This window comes from Olea europaea, chromosome 11, assembly GCF_002742605.1.
Source record: "Olea europaea var. sylvestris chromosome 11, O_europaea_v1, whole genome shotgun sequence".
In the NCBI taxonomy this organism is placed as follows: domain Eukaryota; kingdom Viridiplantae; phylum Streptophyta; class Magnoliopsida; order Lamiales; family Oleaceae; genus Olea; species Olea europaea.
The window spans coordinates 8820028-8837876 of record NC_036247.1 but is presented as its reverse complement, the minus strand read 5'-3'; the positions used below and the strand labels follow the sequence as shown (position 1 = coordinate 8837876).

At 34.3% G+C, this 17849-nt stretch overlaps 2 protein-coding genes across 2 annotated transcripts; both read right to left on the bottom strand.

Moving 5' to 3' along the window:
• Positions 1-203: 203 nt before the first annotated feature.
• LOC111403253 (wall-associated receptor kinase 2-like) lies at positions 204-3034 on the bottom strand. The gene is made up of 3 exons (XM_023031686.1): positions 2064-3034; positions 1746-1913; positions 204-1632 (listed from the first exon to the last, which is right to left on the bottom strand). Exons 1-3 carry the CDS (start codon positions 3004-3006, stop codon positions 383-385), a joined length of 2361 nt encoding a protein of 786 aa, XP_022887454.1. The 5' UTR covers positions 3007-3034; the 3' UTR covers positions 204-382.
• Positions 3035-14651: 11617 nt separating this feature from the next.
• LOC111403252 (wall-associated receptor kinase 2-like) lies at positions 14652-17462 on the bottom strand. Its single transcript, XM_023031685.1, has 3 exons — positions 16507-17462; positions 16196-16360; positions 14652-16078 (listed from the first exon to the last, which is right to left on the bottom strand). The coding sequence occupies exons 1-3, from the start codon at positions 17459-17461 to the stop codon at positions 14829-14831; spliced, it is 2370 nt and encodes a 789-aa protein (XP_022887453.1). The 5' UTR covers position 17462; the 3' UTR covers positions 14652-14828.
• Between the last annotated feature and the right edge of the window lie 387 nt (positions 17463-17849).

The window sequence follows — 17849 nt, the reverse complement described above, 5'->3', positions numbered from 1 at the left end:
CATTTCTCTCTTCGTTTCTATATTGTTTGGGTGCATAAATTAAGAATATTGGTTTGTTCTCACGTTTTTTAATAGTAAAAAAGTAGAATGATCTCCACGTCTTTCAATTTTGAACGAATCTAACTGAATCGATAGTACATTAGATATTAATCATTAGGCAATAAAATTCGTGAAACATTCAAAAAAAAAAAAAAAAAGACTCATCACTAGACAATAAGGAGATTTCATAAGAAGAAATCCAAATTGAAGATGAAGAAGAAACATAGACAAACAAAGAAGCGATAGCTTGATTTGAAAGATGGATTGTAGTATTAAAGAGGAACGCCACATGATTTGACTCTTGTCTGAGCCATCGCTGAACTTGAACGTGTACTATGAACTATCACCGAGGGCTGTTTACTGGAAACATCAAACGAGAACTGTCAGAGCTGTGTTGTCCAGAGAATTCCCCAGTGCTTGTGTAAGGCCCCATTTGAATCGAATACAAGTCATTTGAGGGGATTGGAGAAGTATAAAGATCTGATGCTTCACTTCGATTATTTATTAACCCAACGTTTTCTTCGTGCACAGACTGATTAGCCCATGGATGTTTAGTGAAGTTCCTTAAACCTTCAAGTTCCATTGCCACTTCTTTCATTGTAGGTCTATCTTCACCATCCAAGGACAAACATCTCTTGACAAGTTCAGCAATGGATTGGAGTTGCTCTAAAGTTCCTTCCCTCAAAACCCGAGGCTCAAGAATAGGAAACAAACGATTTTCTTTCATGGACATGATGAAATATGTCGCAAGATTTTTTTCTTCTTGGCGTCTCTGCATATCGAGGGGTTTTTTCCCTGTCAAAAGTTCTGCAAGAACCACCCCAAAGCTGTAAACATCGCTTTTTTCTGTCAGTTGACTCGTGTGGAAGTACTCGGGATCAAGATATCCGAGGGTCCCTTGGATTAACGTTGTCACTTCAGTTTGATCCAAGGTGATTAATCTCGACGCTCCAAAATCTGAAATTTTTGCAGTGTAATGCTCGTCTAATAATATGTTGGCAGACTTGACATCTCTGTGAATTACAGGCAGAGAGGCTGCTGAATGAAGATACGCAAGTGCACCAGCAGCTTCTGAGGCTACTCTCAGACGATTTTCCAATGATAACCAAGTCATTGCACAATTACTACTGTGCTGGAAAAGAGTTCCATTCGAAACGTACTCATAAACTAACAATGGAACTTCTGATTCCAAACAACATCCCAATAACTTCACCACATTCCGATGGTTAACTTGTGTAAGAATAACCATTTCATTAACGAATTGCTCAATCTGGCTCTGATCCGTTACTCGGGACTTTTTAATGGCCACTACACGTTTATCAGGTAGAATTCCTTTGTAGACAATACCATAACCACCTCCTCCTAGAATTTGATCATCTGCGTAGTTGTTCGTAGCTTTTTCAAGCTCCTCTGCTGTAAATATTTTCGTCCTTGACGCCATGTTGCCTTCAATTGAAGAGATCTGTTGTTCAAACAACAAACCACCATTTTGCTGAAAGAATTTCTCCCTCAGTTTTATGAGTTTCCTTTTGCTGATGATAATATATAGCCAAATTATTGCAATAACTAATGTCAAGAACCCAAATACGATACCTGAACATTGAATTTGTAAGAAAAGATTGGTATTATAAATTAAATAAAAGAATATTTGAATCTGTATTTTTGTTTTGGTGTGCTAAACAATTTCAAGAAATCATAAGAAGTACCTAAGGAATACTTGATTACAGGAAATTTGGAGTTATGAGCAATGCAACCACGTCCATCTTTTTTGCCATCCCCATAGTAGCCGTGTGGACAAGAACAGTTAAAACCTCCAGGTGTATTAATGCATATCTTTTCACATGTGTTGCTGTTTTCTGCGCACTCATCAATGTCTACCAAATAATGGGAAAAGTGAAAACAAAAGAAATGTCAATCACAAGATAAAAGTCACTTACTTAACAGTTGATATACATTTTTTGTTCAAGAGAACTTAACTTTTTGTACAGTAATTCAATATGCGTCTATGGTAATTAAAAACAAACCTTTGCAGCCGGGACTGAGATAAGGATTTCCTCGGAAGCCTTCATTACACTTGCAACGATAACCTCCAAGACCGTTATTTGTATCAACACAGAGACTATTCTCTTTACAAGCATAGTCCAAGGAAACTTGAGCTTCGTTACAAGTTATATTATCGAGTGCCCATTCTAGAACAATGGGGACAGTCTCCTGGATCCTTTCCGTGAAATTGGTGTCCAAAAAATCTTCCACACCACGGAAGGTGAATCTCTCCTGCTCACCCAGAAATGCATAGCCGCAGGGATTGAATGATGCGATGCCTGTGTGATTATTAAAACTACTCACTCTGCTATTGTAGTACTTCAAACTCTTTGGCACCGGTGTCTGGCAGCAACCAATGCCGGAACAATATCCGTCCACTACAGTTTCGGCGCTGTAACACTGAGAACGACATCCAGTAGTGAAATTCTCGCTGCCGCGGCCTCCCGTCATGTAAGCGTAGTCATCGCACCCAATCATGGTGAATTTGTTGGATTCCGAGAAACTGAACGGTGTCACTGTAATATCTGTCCATGCAGTGTATCCGTCCACGATGTCACCGGATTCATCATAGCACTTTTTCGCCACTACATTTGCAACACGCATTTGATTATCAGAAATATTGTAAATTTGGATATTACCCCGTGCAATGAACGCCTGGGGAGGATCGTAGGCGGTGCTGCAGTTGACTTCAAACCACCTGCCGATGGCACAGCCGCTTCCGATGCCGATGCCGAATGGATATGGAACTGTCAGATTTCCGCATTGGCGTGGGCAGTTTGGCTGGGTGATGTTGTCTCCTTCGGTAATGGTGGTGTTTGAGGCGGATGAAGAATTTGTGTCGACTGTAGCTGATATAATCCAAAAGAAACAAATATAGGTAGTCCACAACAGAAATTTCTTCTGCATGTTTACGAGTTGCTCCATTAATGGAAGCAAATAAAGGATAAATAAATATATATACTGAATCTGTTATGGTCTTCTCAAGTCTACTGAGAAGTTTGCGTAATATTTACTCATTGACTCCTGGAGTGAAGACCACTCGAGCTTGCAAAAGATATTTATCCTCAATTAAGATTGGTGTACAGATTTTATTTTATTTTATTTTATTTTTATTTATTATTATTATTATTACTTTTTACAGAATGTGTATAAACTCTCTTAAAGATATGAATCTCACACGAATAAATAACAATAAAGCTATTTATACATTCGGGGTTGACATTCTGGATGATATTCCCCTCACAAGAGAGGGGGTCCACACGTAATAAAATAATTGTGGACTCCCCTCTTGTGAGCGAAGTGTCATCGAGAGTGTCAACACCGGATGTACAAATAGCAAAGTCCAATAAATAATGTTAAAAAAATTAACCCACTCCCCTCCCCTCCAACCCCATGTGAGGTATTGGTAAAAGTTCTATGAACCCTTAATCTGTACACATATCATCACCCATTTATCCTCTATTTCACTAATTTTTGAGATTATAAACGGGTAGGTTCGTGAAGGTACGTGTAATTAAAAATGAATAAATTGATCGACTTTATTTTTGTTCACAGCTTTGTTAAACATATTCTAATATTGTAGTATGTAAGCCTTGGTAGGCAATACAATTTATAAATTTAGTCAAAATCAAACATTTATTTTAATCACACATTCTTAATCACTATTTATTAAATTTCAAATATTTTCGTGTGACTAACTACTATTAATCTTATGATTCATGGTTATAAATTATTTGTAAATTTGTTTTGGAATGTAAGTGACGGTTGAGATCAATCAAGACTGGTCCAATAAAGGAAAAATGAAATTTTAATTCATTGAATAAGTCTAAGTACCAATATTATTAAAATAAAAGTCTAAGTACACGCTATTGACAAGTTGACGCCATAAAAGAATGAAACAATATTCGTAGGGATTTGGTTGAGTACACCGCGTGGCTATGAAATTGGCCAAATCCTCCCAAAAATAATGGTTGACTTCTTGTCGTGTATTGACGATGCTGAGCGACTTTTCTTCTCTTTACTTTTTCCTTCTAGAATTTATAGACGAAGACTTCATTCCCGTTTAGAAGTACTTAATTTTTTGACGTTTCTATTAGCAAATAATATGAATTTATACAAAGATACACTCCATTTTATGTATACACGTTAAAAAAAAAAAAAAAAAAAATTTTGTAGTAACATTGTGAATTCTCGTGTGTTGGAATTTCTATTTAATAAAATTTGTGATTATAACAAATTAATATGGTGTTCGAAAATAAGCAATGATATATCGATTACATGGTTTTCAAGCACTATATTTATGCTATGACAGTTTCATTTTGATGGTATGTCGATATGAATTATGTTTGGATATTTGACCTACGCTCAAATGAATAGCTACACTTAATGATATTGGTTCACATAATTTGAGCAATAAATGTGAAATTACTATATAATGATGATAATATTGATATTAACATAAACTTATTGAATACTTGTTGATGATTGATAAATATTAAATGGTAATGTTAAGAATTAAACTCTGCAAAATCAGTAGGATAAAATTTATTAGAAACATGAAATATAGATCGACTACCAACCATTTAAATAAAATCTCATAAATAGGTTTGGAGGCCTATCATATATGAATTAAAAGCCAAATAAACGATAATCACTTCGCCAAAGTTTCTTGATTACTTTTTTGCAAAGAAGCTATCAATAGTTTTAGTCAGTTGAAAAGAGTACAGAAATCCCAACGTAGAAATATACATATAGATATATCATAAATGTGCACTTACATATTGTGTATAAAGGAAATAGAGTATAGCTACTTTAGCGATACTAAAATGAAATTAATAAATCTAATTAATCATTTGGATGGATTTTTCTACAACTTCTGAATATGTTAGAATACTCATAATAATTTCGAAAATGCTTAGAATACATAAAAAATACTTTTAAAAAAACAATGGGTTAATATAATTCGGTAACCTAATTTGCTATTTTCATATTATGTCTACTTTTATCAACAAAAGCATCATGTAAGACGAAAAACAGGGGAATTTGCAAACCTTTCAAAATAGTACTGTAGATAGCATCCAAACCTCCCAAACCTTTTAAAACTATTTAGTAGAAGAACATTTGGACATATTTCTTCAAAAAAATCCATTATTTGACCGAAACTCAGTACTAAACAGATAATGTAAAGTTTTTAACGTTTTTATTAGCAAATAATATAAAGTTATACAAAGATACCACCCCATTTGATGTATACTAGTTAAAAACACATGATTTTATAGTGGCATTGTGAATTTTTGTGAGTTGGAATTTCCATATAATAATAATAGTTCAAAGAAAAGTTGCGAGTATAATAAAATATTATGTCGTTCGAAAATAAGCAATGGTATATCATTTTATGTTGTATTACATGGTTTTTAGGCACTACATTTATGCTGCGAGGTTTTCAATTTGATGTATTGTTGTTATGAAATATGTTTAATACTTGATCTATACTCAAATGAAGAGCTACAGTTAATGATATTGGTTCACTTAGTTTGAGCAATAAACATGAAATTACTATATGATGATGGTAATGTTAAGAATCAAACTCCACAAAGTCGTTAGTGAAAGTTCATAGTTCGACCCTAAAGTCGCCTAGAAGGGGAGGGGAGGGGAGTGAATCGGTGAATAACGCGGAATTAAAATTACCAATCAAAAGCAACAAGTCACTTTTTAACCCCATGACTTGACTCTAAAAAAGCTCGATTGGCCCAGCTCGATGTTCGGTTCCCCATTTTGGGACAACGGGCTGAGCCCAAGCCAATTCGTAGCTCAATAAATAAATAAATAAGAGGGAGTAGACCTACCTTTAAAAAAAAGGTAAAAAACCTAAAAATAAATAAATCAAGCCGGCTTGGTAAGGGTCGAGCCTCGAATTTTGGTCGAGCTTTTACTCAGCTAGGCTCGGGCCAAAAAAAACCTGTCTTAATTTTTCTCGAGCGGATCACGAGCCTCGAGTTTTGACTCTCGACCTGGCTCGACTCAACTCATTGACATCTCCAAATTATCTAATGGTTTGAATGCTATAACCAATAATATGAAAGCAATAAACAACACAAAATAAGTTGACGGAGAAAACCCAATTAGGTGAAAACTCCGGGATTAAGCCAGTAACATCCACTATAGACAATGTAAACTTACAGTATAATCCAACCTAGAAAATCTATTAGACTCGCTGATTTAATTCCTGCAATTTTCAAGACTCGGTGGAACGTGCTTCACTCACACCTATTCCCGATCTTCTAAAATTGTCTCTCTCCTGTGGATCGACAAGAACACTTTGTTCTTGTACTCTTCATGTCCTTCTAGTCTAATATCCATCAATTTTCAGCAACCTCTGAAAGTTCTTGAGAAAGTACCTTCCTGTATGTGGGGTTGGCAACGATTCGGTTTGGCCAAAACCATCACCGAACCACCATTTTTTTGGTCATACCATAACCACGTAAGTTGATTCGGTTCGACTCGGTTCGGGCGGTTAATAATTACGAAAAAAATTATTTTTTTATAGTTCTAGTTATCAAATTGAAAAAAAAAAATAACTTATGAAAAAAAAATCAATGAAAACAAAAACACAATACTAATCACATTTAGCAAACAATATACTAAAAAAAATGCAAACAATATCTCAATTCCCAAATGCGAAATTCGAATTTAACAAACAATTTCCATATATGTTTAATATTTGTGTAGTAAGGTATAGGGTTACTGAGTTAGGTTAACTGGACTTAGCGGGTCGGTAATGAGTCAAAATTTTGGGTTAAAGAGAATCATAGAAAGAGTAATGAAAAGCCCAATTACCCAATTATTTTTTAACGAGTAATCAATTTGAGGCGGACGACGAGTATAAATATCATACCCGTCTGGCCCCGAACCAGGGCATTAAAATCAAATACCATATTCATCACATTGAGCCATCGATTCGATTTTTTCGCCCCATTTGGTTCAGTTAAGCAAGGTTTTCGATTTTGACAGTTCGAATTGTCATCCCTATCTGCATACGTATAGAAAGTAAGTTTTTTGGATTATGTGAATTTGATATTTTTTCCCCAAATTTGTGATTGAATGAACTCAAGAATCAAAGGATTAATCTAAAGTTTAAATGTGTTCTTGAATCTTGGAATGATGTTATGGAGAAGTAATATAATGAACAACCATACCAAAAACGCTTGGGTATATATAGTAGAAGGCATTTAGGTATCATGGGTCGAATATAAACTCTTAAAAAACTCGAACTAGGGTTTCACACGTAACATCATTGCTCTAGCGATAGGTGTGTCGCTCAAGCGAGAACTGAGTGACAAACGGCCGATAGTGTTTTCATTTTTTTTGCTCGAGCATCAAATGGGCGATAGACTAGCGTAAATCCAGCGACTCTTTCCTTCTTATTCCAAACTCGAACCCTAAGATACCTAGTTCATCTATACAATATTCAATTGACTTTTTGACTTTTACAACTCTTTATTAGTCATTTTGTCTAAATAATTCCCAATACAATAAAAACCTAACAAACTCTCCATTTGACATTCCGTGACAAAACTATATAATAAAAGTCAAAGAAGTAAAACAAAAGTTGATCTGCCCAAGCTTAAACTGAGTGGTTGTATCTTACATTCTTTATTAAACTCGTTCTCTAAAATCAACAACTCAAATACAAAATGTAAAAGTGTTTACTAAAATTATCTTTTGATTTTAACACCATAAGCGTATAGTTCGTCGCAAGTAATGTAGTGAAATTTAGAGTTTCGAATATCGTTCCACAAAGGAGTTAGTCTCATTATACTATATTGCTTTACCAAAACTAAGTTGTCAAGCTTGATAGTTGCAAGTTATTATACCTACACTAGGCTATGTATGCAATTGTAAATGAATTTAATGAAATTAAATGCAAAATGATATTTGAATGCAAGTTTTATGAAATTAATGAATGAGAGAAGCACTAGGGCCACGAATCCCCATGCAACTATCTCTTTTAATCCTAGTTCGAAAAATTGACCACACGTTTGAGGTTTGAAGAATCAATGTTCATATTTTATCCAACAATCTCTCTTGAGTAATGTTAAACCTACTCTCATATACGACACGACTATATCTTTATAACGGATGTGAATATACAAGAATGCACGAACTTTTGTGAACACTTAGAGATTCACGTAGGGCATAGCGGTATATTGAACCCGATGATGATTTTTACCTTGTCGAGTCTATTTTCCTTTTCTCGGATGCATGAAATACGTCACCGAATTCACACAACCACGTGCACATAATTATGGGGAAAAATAATTGCGAATAAACCATTCAAATTCAAATAACATGTTTTATTGTCAATAATGTAAAACTAGAAATCAAAAGATTACATTACATGGTTCATCGTTCTCCCAGTACAAAATTATCTAACCTAACATGGGAAAAGTAATAAAACACAAAGAAATTTGTAGAAACGATATCATTGATTTAATGTTCTTCTTGTAATCCCGTCGATTTTCGTGTTTCTCCTCGTATTTGTGGCTCAAAATATCCTTCAGAGTGTGTTCAAAAGTCTCTCAATGTGTTTCTCTTTGATTTGATGGCTCTAGGTTTTTATAACAGGTCCCACAACTTGTTTCCATAAGAATTTCAGCCGAAGAAGGAAACTAAAATTCTCGCGTCAAGTTTGTACCATGCAACCACAGGGTTGTAAACTATGCGACAGCATGGTTCGTTCTTACTTAGCCTCTGAATTTTCTGCCTATGACCATGCGACCGCATGGTGGTGCTCTTTCTTTCAAAAGTGATGTTTTGTTTCCCAAGTTCCAATTTCTTGCATCTTGACCTCTTTTCTCATTTTTTTATTTTCCCAACACTTCAAGCATTCAACAAATTGTCCTTGATCCTTTAACATCTCCATTTATGCTTTTGGTTCATCTTTTGGCTATTTACACTTTGGTCCTTGAACTTTGGTTGTCCTCCATTTTGGTTATTTTTCGTTTATTTTCTCTTGAATTCCGCCATGTTCAAACACTTTTTGTCAACAATTCGTATTTTGTGGGAATAATAATTATGTAAAAATGCACTTATCAAACCCCTAAACTTGAACTATTGTTTGTCCTCAAATAAAATTGTGACTTAACTCCACACAAAACATCACATGACAACATGCCGTGTCTCAGGATTAGAATTCAGTAATCAACACAAGAAGTAGTTTCAACAGTGCAGAAATAAAATCAACCTTCACCTGTAAATGCTTAACTCGACGTATGTGTATGAACTCATGTCAACCTCATGATTGGTTTACTCCCGACCAATAGTGGTCAAATATATCATTTCTTCGCTCGAGAGATACACACCCCCGATACTTATTCTTTTCACCCAATTATCCCGAAATGTATTCTAAAGTTAAGAGTTTAGTGAACTTTAATCTTTATCCTCTCTTAGTTTGGATGGATTTCACTATTACAAGTTCACATTTCAACAAGTAGAGGCTCTCTTATTTTGATCACTTCAACTTTTAAGACTAAATTAGACTACTTACCTCCTGTCAAAGGTGTAATTCTATCAACCGAATGTCTAAGGACTTACTTAATGTCATTGTGTCTTTGCTTACTTATTTTCAAGTTTTTTTTATTGTCATCTTTTCATTTGTTTTCTATATAACCATTGTAATGAGCTTTAGGTCGATGGCTCCCAAATCAATTGGTTTTAGGGCATCAGGTTTCAAAATACCCTTCCAAGCTTATTCACTTGAGTTATAAAAGCTCGATAAGATGACTTTTTTATTAATTTATCTCTTTCTTGCTTTCTATATGATCACTGTGGCGAGCTTTAGGTCGATGACTCCCAAGCCAGTTGACTTTAGAGCACTAGGTTTGAAAATACCCTTACACAGAGGCTTTGGGAGATGTATTATTCTTACACATATTAATATTATGCTCTTTTTCTAGACATTCAGTCTTCAAAACCAACCCTCAACTTAAGACTTTCACCTAACCTTCATCCCATTGGCTTTAGGCAATCCACACAGTATAATTTCATGCACGGAATCCCTACTTATCTCAATGTTCTCCTGTAATTTCATAGCTATCTCCAAACTACTCTAAAAATGGATTATGGGTTAATACAATAAATGTTTTTTTGGTTTATCCTACTCTTTTCAAGAATCCAATCACTAACTTAAAGTGTAAAACATGAGTGTTGTGCACAAAGAATATCAAGTTCTACATCAACAAGTACGAGCTAATCAAATCATGCACCATATCCACTGTTCCTATTACATACCTATTTCAATATCCACGTCGTTACTACACCAAAAATGGTTTTTTGCAACACATAAAAGGCAACGGTAGTTAAGTGTTGCTAAATAAGTAACTCAAACATAAATTTGACTTACTTTATAGCACAGCCAAACATGCTCGAAAGCACTATAAAATCTTTCAATGGTAAAATCAGGTTATATGTAATTGTTTTTAAAATTTTGAAAGAAGGCTCCACACTTGGTTACAATTTCACTTTAAGCATGCAGGAGTGGCTGCAATAACAAGTGACCTACAACGTCGAAGGATAAAACCTCAGGTACAGGAGTCACATAGGAGTCTTGAATTTATTTATTTGTAACTATGATAACAAGGTCAGTAGATTTTAGAATAGAAATGCAATAATGCATGCAAAGAACTTAAAAAGCGATTCATTAGACCGGCATCATCTGAGTACTAATCTAAATATTTGGGTAACTGAGTAACAAAAGATTAGCATAATTAGAGTTCCCTGTTGATGTTAAGGAGCAAATCAAGTGGGAAAAACATGTATGAATGGTGTCTAGGCAAAAATAATGGCGTGTCTCGACTAGTCATTAGAGTTCAACATGCTATCACGGCTTAACATGCAAAGCTTTAGGCCTTGATATGGTGAGTTGACATTTTATTCAGCCCTAATTTATAATTCTGCTTAGGTTGGAATTGTAGTTGGTGAGTTCTTGAAATGTTGTTGCACTTGCCATTGGTATGTATAAACTCGATAGACATGTGGGTTTGCTTACAAATGTTTGTTCGCAAACAATTGAACCGACTTGAGTTTCCTTTTTCATACTGTAGCTTCTTTGACTTGCGGTTGGTGCTTCACACATTTTTTGATTTTCTTGAAACTCCATTGTTTTTGGCCGGTCTTGATTTCATTTGTTGGGCAATATATTTTGCGTTTTTTTCCTTTACTCTTTAAAGATATATTCCAGCACAACCAACATTGTAAATAGTTCACCCCCTTCATGGCATAGTTTTTTAGGCAGAAGGGTAGTAGTTTGTGCAGGGACGGATCCAGACACTTTGGGTTAAGGGGTCACAATTAAATTTTTATACGGTGGGTAAACTGTAAATGGTACTGACAGTCCGCGATCGAGAAATTGGGAGAGAGAAACAAAGGCACAAAGCTAAGTTTGAAATTATCGATTGCATTATATATTTATAGTGGAGGTTTTTTAAACTTTGACATTCTAAAATTTAAAAAAAAAAAAAAAAAAAAAAGAAGGAAGAATTTTAGAATTTTTATTTTTATTTTTTTCAAAAACTGGGGGGTCAATTGACCCTTTAGGATCCCCCAGATCCGCCCTTGGTTTTGTGCATTTCAGGTTCTACTTGATGCTGGCTATCTTGCCAATTAAGGAATGAGAGGTGTGTACAATTTTCGTTTTCTGTTGATATACCGGGAAATTAGTGGTGGTTTGAGATTGAGAATAGCTATTTCTGCCTAGTAATTTTTGTGGCCATGTAGAACATATGTGACGTGTTCAATGAGATGGATTGTACAATATTGAAGATATAAAAGAAAAAAACCAGCCTCATGACAGGCCTAAACAATCTTTCTTAACATTATACGACTAATTACTATGCTACAAGTGAACACAACTGGTTCTATAATAGTACGTTAATGTCATATTTTCTATATTTCTTTTCTGGTAGATGGGAAAGAATTGTACGAAATGAAAATGAATGATGGCTTCTAAGAAAAGCTACTCCGGCTAGGTCTCATAATTCATTATGTTTTTTGTCAATCGCTCAATAACCAATATGATTTTAATCAATATTCACCCATGAGCTAGTAGTTTCTCACCCATGCAAGCAAATATTTTCCTTGTTTTCAAAGAAAAAAAGGATCACGTGATCAAAACTAGAAAAATATTTTTTATGAAAAAAATATTAATCAAACAGCACAAAATTAGGGATTTAGGTGAAAAATGACATTTTTGTATGGAAAATATAGACAATCAAACGAACCAATTTTTCTCAAAAATGAATAAGGGGATGTAATCAATTGAGAATTTTAATGATTTTTTGGGATTTAAAAAATTTAAGGGTATTCAATTGAGACTTTTTGAAACTCTCTAAAAGTCAAGGTGTATTTTAGTGACTTTTAGGAAATCTCTAAAAGTCACGATATATTTAATTGAAACTTTTATATACTTCTAAAAAGTCTCTAAAAGTTATGACGTATTCAATTAAAATTTTTTAGAAGTCTTTATAAGTTTCAGGGCATTCAAATTTTAATGACTGGAGTACTAACTTTTAAGTAGAAAGTACTCATATAAAATCTTAAAATTTATCTCTCATTAATCACAAGATTTTGGAAAACTTTCACAGGAAAATAATAATAATAATAATTTTTTTCAATCTTTCTTTCCTTTTTCCTTCTACGAACAAGTATGATTAAAATTTATTTTTTATATTGATTATATTTATTTTCATCTTTTTCTCTCTTATTGTTTATCTCTATTTTCTATGAAAAATTATTGGATTCTTGTAACACTTTTTTCGTTTTTCATTCTTTTTTTTTTGTGAAAAATATCTATTTTTTATTGAAATATAAAATTCTATATGAAGAATTTATAGTTAAATTTAAATATATTTATTTTTATTTATTTTTAAAAGTATATTATATTAATAATATTGAATATTAAATTTATTGTTTATCATATATATTTATAATTTTGATCATTATTTATTTAGCACCCATTTGGCCCCCGTTCCTGCCAAATTCTAATGATTGGAATAGTATTTTTTTGAATAATGTGTGGTTGAAAAAGAATGAAATTTTTTTTATTAGCGTCTAATATTATTTTATAGAAGATTGTGTGGTTGAAAATAAGAGAGAGAATAAGAATGGGGATTGAACGGGGGGCTTAATCAATGTTTTAAATTTTTATTCTTTTAATTTTTTTTATTATTTGGGAAGAAGAATGGGAAGGAAAAGAGAATTGTGGGAACCAACACACCTCGTAATGTATGTGAGAATTTCATATCATTTTATTAGATCCACATAAATTCTATTTCAAATGAAAGTTTTCAAAAGTCTTTAAAATTCTACAAAAATCTATAAAACTTTTATAATGAAAGTCAATTGAAATCTATCAAAGACTTCCACCAATTTCATACAAATCTATAAAAGATTCATGAAATCCACAGAAATTGTCACTTTAAAAAAGTCCATCAAAATCTTAAAGTCTCAATTGAATACATTCCCCTAAAATTGGGCGACTTCCATTTTATTTAGGATGTAGGGCTTCCAATCTGACGCTCTCGGATCTTTAGAGTGAGATGGGTTATAAGAAGCCACTGTTAGGCCCATCTGTTACAATCAGTTGTAGTTAAAATTGCTCAAAGTAAATTATAGAGCATGTTTGACATAGTTATTCATAAGTAATATTATATATAGTACTTAATTTAAAAATAATAATAAATATCGATTAATATAATTAAATATCAAATGATCAAAAAGGGATAAAACGATATTACACTGCCAAATCATAATGATTAATATAACAGTTTATTATATATCATTTAACAACAAATTGTGAAGGTGTATATCATTTCAATGAATTAACTCTTACTATTTTTCCGCTTACTTGAATAATAAAAAAATACATGTTTATATTTAACTTCTTGTTTTATTTATCACCAAATTCTTCATTAGGTTTAAATTTTCACTAGCATGCAATCTAGAATTCTGGCGTATTAATTTAAAGGGAACAAATATATTGCAAAAAATTCTAGAAATTTAATTTTTTAGGTATATCAACATCATTTTAAATGATATACAGCTCAAAAAATTATGTGATGCACAAAACTAAAACAAAGAAGATAATATGATTTTTTAAATGTGAGAGGCGTCTGGATAATATTACCATAAAATTCAGGAGATATCTCTAAGATTCTCTCTTAAATAAAAGGGATGGAGGTGGGAGAATAATAGGTAATGTCTTCGTGGGTTGAGGTAGTGGTAGTGAGTGGAGGTGGGTGGGATGTGAGGAATATATAGGTAGAGAGGAAGATAGACCGATGTAGTAAAGAAGGTGAGTCTCACATTTCTCTCTTCGTTTCTATAATGTTTGGGTGCATGAATTACGAATATTGGTTTGTTCTCACGTTTTTGAATGGTATAATGATCTCCACCTCTTTCAATTTTGAACGGATCTAATTGAATCAATAGTACATTAGATATTATTCATTAGGCAAAAAAATTCGTAAAACGTCAAAAAAAAAAAAAAAAAGAAGAAGAAGAAGACTAATCACTGGACAATAAGGAGATTTCATAAGAAGAAATCCAAATTGTAGATGAAGAAGAAACATATACAAATAAAGAAGCGATAGCTTGACTTGAAAGATGGATTGTATAGTATTAAAGAGGAACGCCACATGATTTGACTTTGGTCTATGCCATCGCTGAACTTGAACGTCTACTATGAACTATCACCGAGGGCTGTTTACAGGAAACATCAAACGAGAACTGTCGGAGATGTGTTGTCCAGAGAATTCCCCAGTGCTTTTGTAAGGCCCCATTTGAATCGAATACAAGTCATTTGAGGGGATTGGAGAAGTATAAAGATCTGATGCTTCACTTTGATTATTTATTAACCCAACATTTTCTTCGTGCACAGACTGATTAGCCCATGGATGTTTATTGAATTTCCTTAAACCTTCAAGTTCCATTGCCACTTCTTTCATTGTAGGTCTATCTTCACCATCCAAGGACAAACATCTCTTGACAAGTTCAGCAATGGATTGGAGTTGCTCTAAAGTTCCTTCCCTCAAAACTCGAGGCTCAAGAATAGAAAACAAACGATTTTCTTTCATGGACTTGATGAAATATGTTGCAAGATTTTTTTCTTCTTGGCGTCTCTGCATATCAAGGGGTTTTTTCCCTGTCAAAAGTTCTGCAAGAACCACCCCAAAGCTGTAAACATCGCTTTTTTCTGTCAGTTGACTCGTGTGGAAGTACTCCGGATCAAGATATCCAAGGGTCCCTTGGATTAACGTTGTCACTTCAGTTTGATCCAAGGTGATTAATCTCGACGCTCCAAAATCTGAAATTTTTGCAGTGTAATGTTCGTCTAATAATATGTTGGCAGACTTGACATCTCTGTGAATTACAGGCATAGAGGCTGCTGAATGAAGATACGCAAGTGCACCAGCAGCTTCTGAGGCTATTCTCAGACGATTCTCCAATGATAACCAAGTCATTGCACAATTACTAATGTGCTGGAAAAGAGTTCCATTCGAAATGTACTCATAAACTAACAAAGGAACTTCTGATTCCAAACAACATCCCAATAACTTTACCACATTCCGATGGTTAACTTGTGTAAGAATAACCAATTCATTTACAAATTGCTCAATCTGGCTCTGATCTGTTACTCGGGACTTTTTAATGGCCACTATGCGTTTATCAGGTAGAATTCCTTTGTAGACAATACCATAACCACCTCCTCCTAGAATTTGATCATCTGCGTAGTTGTTCGTAGCTTTTTCAAGCTCCTCTGCTGTAAATATTTTCCTCCTTGACGCCATGTTGCCTTCAATTGAAGAGATCTGTTGTTCAAACAACAAACCACCATTTTGCTGAAAGAATTTCTCCCTCAGTTTTATGAGTTTCCTTTTGTTGATGATAATATATAGCCAAGTTATTGCAATAACTAATGTCAAGAACCCAAATACGATACCTGAACATTGAATTTGTAAGAAAGTTAAGATTGGAATTATAAATTAAATAAGAGAATATTTGAATCTGTATTTCTGTTTAGGCGTGCTGAACAATTTCGCGAAATCATAAGAATTACCTAAGGAATACTTGATTACAGGAAATTTGGAGTTCTGAGCGATGCAACCACGTCCATCTTTTTTGCCATCCCCATAGTAGCCGTTTGGACAAGAACAGTTAAAACCTCCAGGTGTATTAATGCATATCTTTTCACAGTTGCTGTTTTCTGCGCACTCATCAATGTCTACCAAATAATGGGAAAAGTAACAAAAGAAATGTCAATCACAAGATAAAAGTCATTTCCTCTACAGTTGATATAAATTTTTTGTTCCAGAAACTTTAACTTTAGTGACGTAATTTAACATGAGTCTATGGTAATTGAAAACAAACCTTTGCAGCCGGGACTGAGATAAGGATTTCCTCGGAAGCCTTTGTTACAGCTGCAACGATAACCTCCAAGACCATTGTTTGTATCAACACAGGAACTATTCTCTTTACAAGCATAGTCCAAGGAAAATCGAGCTTTGTCACAAGTTATATTACCGAGTGCCCAATCTAGAACAATGGGGACAGTTTCCCGGATCCTCTCCTTGAAATTAGTGTCCAAAAAATCTTCCACACCACGGAACGTGAATCTCTCCTGCTCACCGAGAAATGCATAGCCGCAGGGATTGAATGATGCGATGCCTGTGTGATTATTAAAACTCCTCAATCTGCTATTGTAGTCCTTCAAACTCTTTGGCACCGGTGTTTGGCAGCAACCAATGCCGGAACAATATCCGTCTACTACAGTTTCGGCGCTGTAACACTGAGAACGACATCCAGTAGTGAAATTTTTGCTGCCGCGGCCTCCCGTCATGGAAGCGTAGTCATCGCACCCAATCATGGTGAATTTGTTGGATTCCGAGAAACTGAACGGGGTCCCTGTAATATTCGTCCATGCAGTGTATTCGTCCACGACATCACCGGATTCATCATAGCACTTACTCGCCACTACATTTGAAATACGCATTTGACTATCAGAAATATCGTAAATTTGGATATTACCCTGTGCAATGAACGCCCGGGGAGGATTGTAGGCGGTGCTGCAGTTGACCTCAAACCACTCACCGAAGGCACAGCCTCTTCCTATGCCGATGCCGAATGGATATGGGACTGTCAAATTTCCGCATCGGCGTGGGCAGTTTGGCTTGGCGATGTTGTCTCCTTTGGTAATGGTGGATATTATGGTGGCGTTTGAGGCGGATGAAGTATTTGTGTCGGCTGTAGCTGATATAATCCAAAAGAAACAAATATAGGTTGCCCACATCAGAAATTTCTTCTGCATGTTTATGAGTGGCTCCATTAATGGAAGCAAATTAATGATATATATATATATATATACTGAATCTGTTATGGTCTTCTCAAGTCTACCGAGAAGTTTGCGTAATATTTACTCACCGACTCCTGGAGGGAAGACCACTCAAGCTTGCAAAAGATATTTATCCTCTATTTCACTAAATTTTGAGATTAATTAAAAATGAATAAATTGATCGACTTTATTTTTATTCACGGCTTTGTTAAACATATTCTAATATTGTAGTATGTAAGCCTTAGTATGCAGTACCATTTATAAATTTAGTCAAAATCAAACACTTATTTTAATTACACATTCATAATTACTATTTATTAAATTTCAAACATTTCTCGAGACTTACTACTATTAATCTTATGATTCATAGTTATAAATTATT